At 65.0% G+C, this 617-nt stretch overlaps 1 protein-coding gene across 1 annotated transcript; it reads right to left on the bottom strand.

Moving 5' to 3' along the window:
• Positions 1-6: 6 nt before the first annotated feature.
• On the bottom strand, positions 7-533 carry GGTG_14459 (hypothetical protein; the record flags this gene model as incomplete). Its single annotated transcript, XM_009232384.1, has 2 exons — positions 7-128; positions 212-533. The coding sequence occupies 2 exons, from the start codon at positions 531-533 to the stop codon at positions 7-9; spliced, it is 444 nt and encodes a 147-aa protein (XP_009230648.1).
• Between the last annotated feature and the right edge of the window lie 84 nt (positions 534-617).

Here is a 617-nt window from a genome sequence, read left to right as displayed (position 1 = left end):
AGCGAGTCAGCTGCGGGGGAGCGCATCACGTGTCTTGACTTTTGCGATTCCTTGGTGCTGCTGCGCCCGGCCAAGCAGAGGCGGATGAAGCATCGTGACAAGTTCCCGATCCAAAGCCACCTGTTGCACTGCCAGAATCCAAAGCCACCGTTGCACTGCCAGATGGAAACCAAGTAAAAAAAAAAACAAAAAAAAAAACAGACGCACCGACCATACACGGCCGCGATGCTGTCGACGGCGCCGCATCTCGAGGTCCGCCGCCCGTCCCCGACGACGGCCGAGTTCACCGTGACGACGCGGCCGCACCCGACGCTAGGCCTGCGCGCCGCCCTCGCCGTCGTCTTTGCGGGCCGCGTCCTGCTGGCCCTGTCTGCCCTGCTACTGCTCCACGACAAGTGGGCCGAGGTCTTTCCATCACCATCACCACAACACCAACACCACCACCACCACCACCAGCAAAAACAAACACCGTCCCCATCCCTGCTCTCTTTTCTCCTGGACGGCGACAACACGGCCGCCTCGGCCGCCCGCATCCTCCTCGCCGCCCTGGCCGCCGCGCACGCCTCCCCGCCCGGCCGCCTGCTCTCCCGCGTCGCGGCCGCGTCCCCGGCCTGGGT

The sequence above is a fragment of the Gaeumannomyces tritici genome (assembly GCF_000145635.1).
Source record: "Gaeumannomyces tritici R3-111a-1 unplaced genomic scaffold supercont2.488, whole genome shotgun sequence".
Classification (NCBI taxonomy): Eukaryota; Fungi; Ascomycota; class Sordariomycetes; order Magnaporthales; family Magnaporthaceae; genus Gaeumannomyces; species Gaeumannomyces tritici.
Note: the sequence above shows the minus strand (reverse complement) of the source record. Positions and strands in the feature narration are given on the sequence as shown.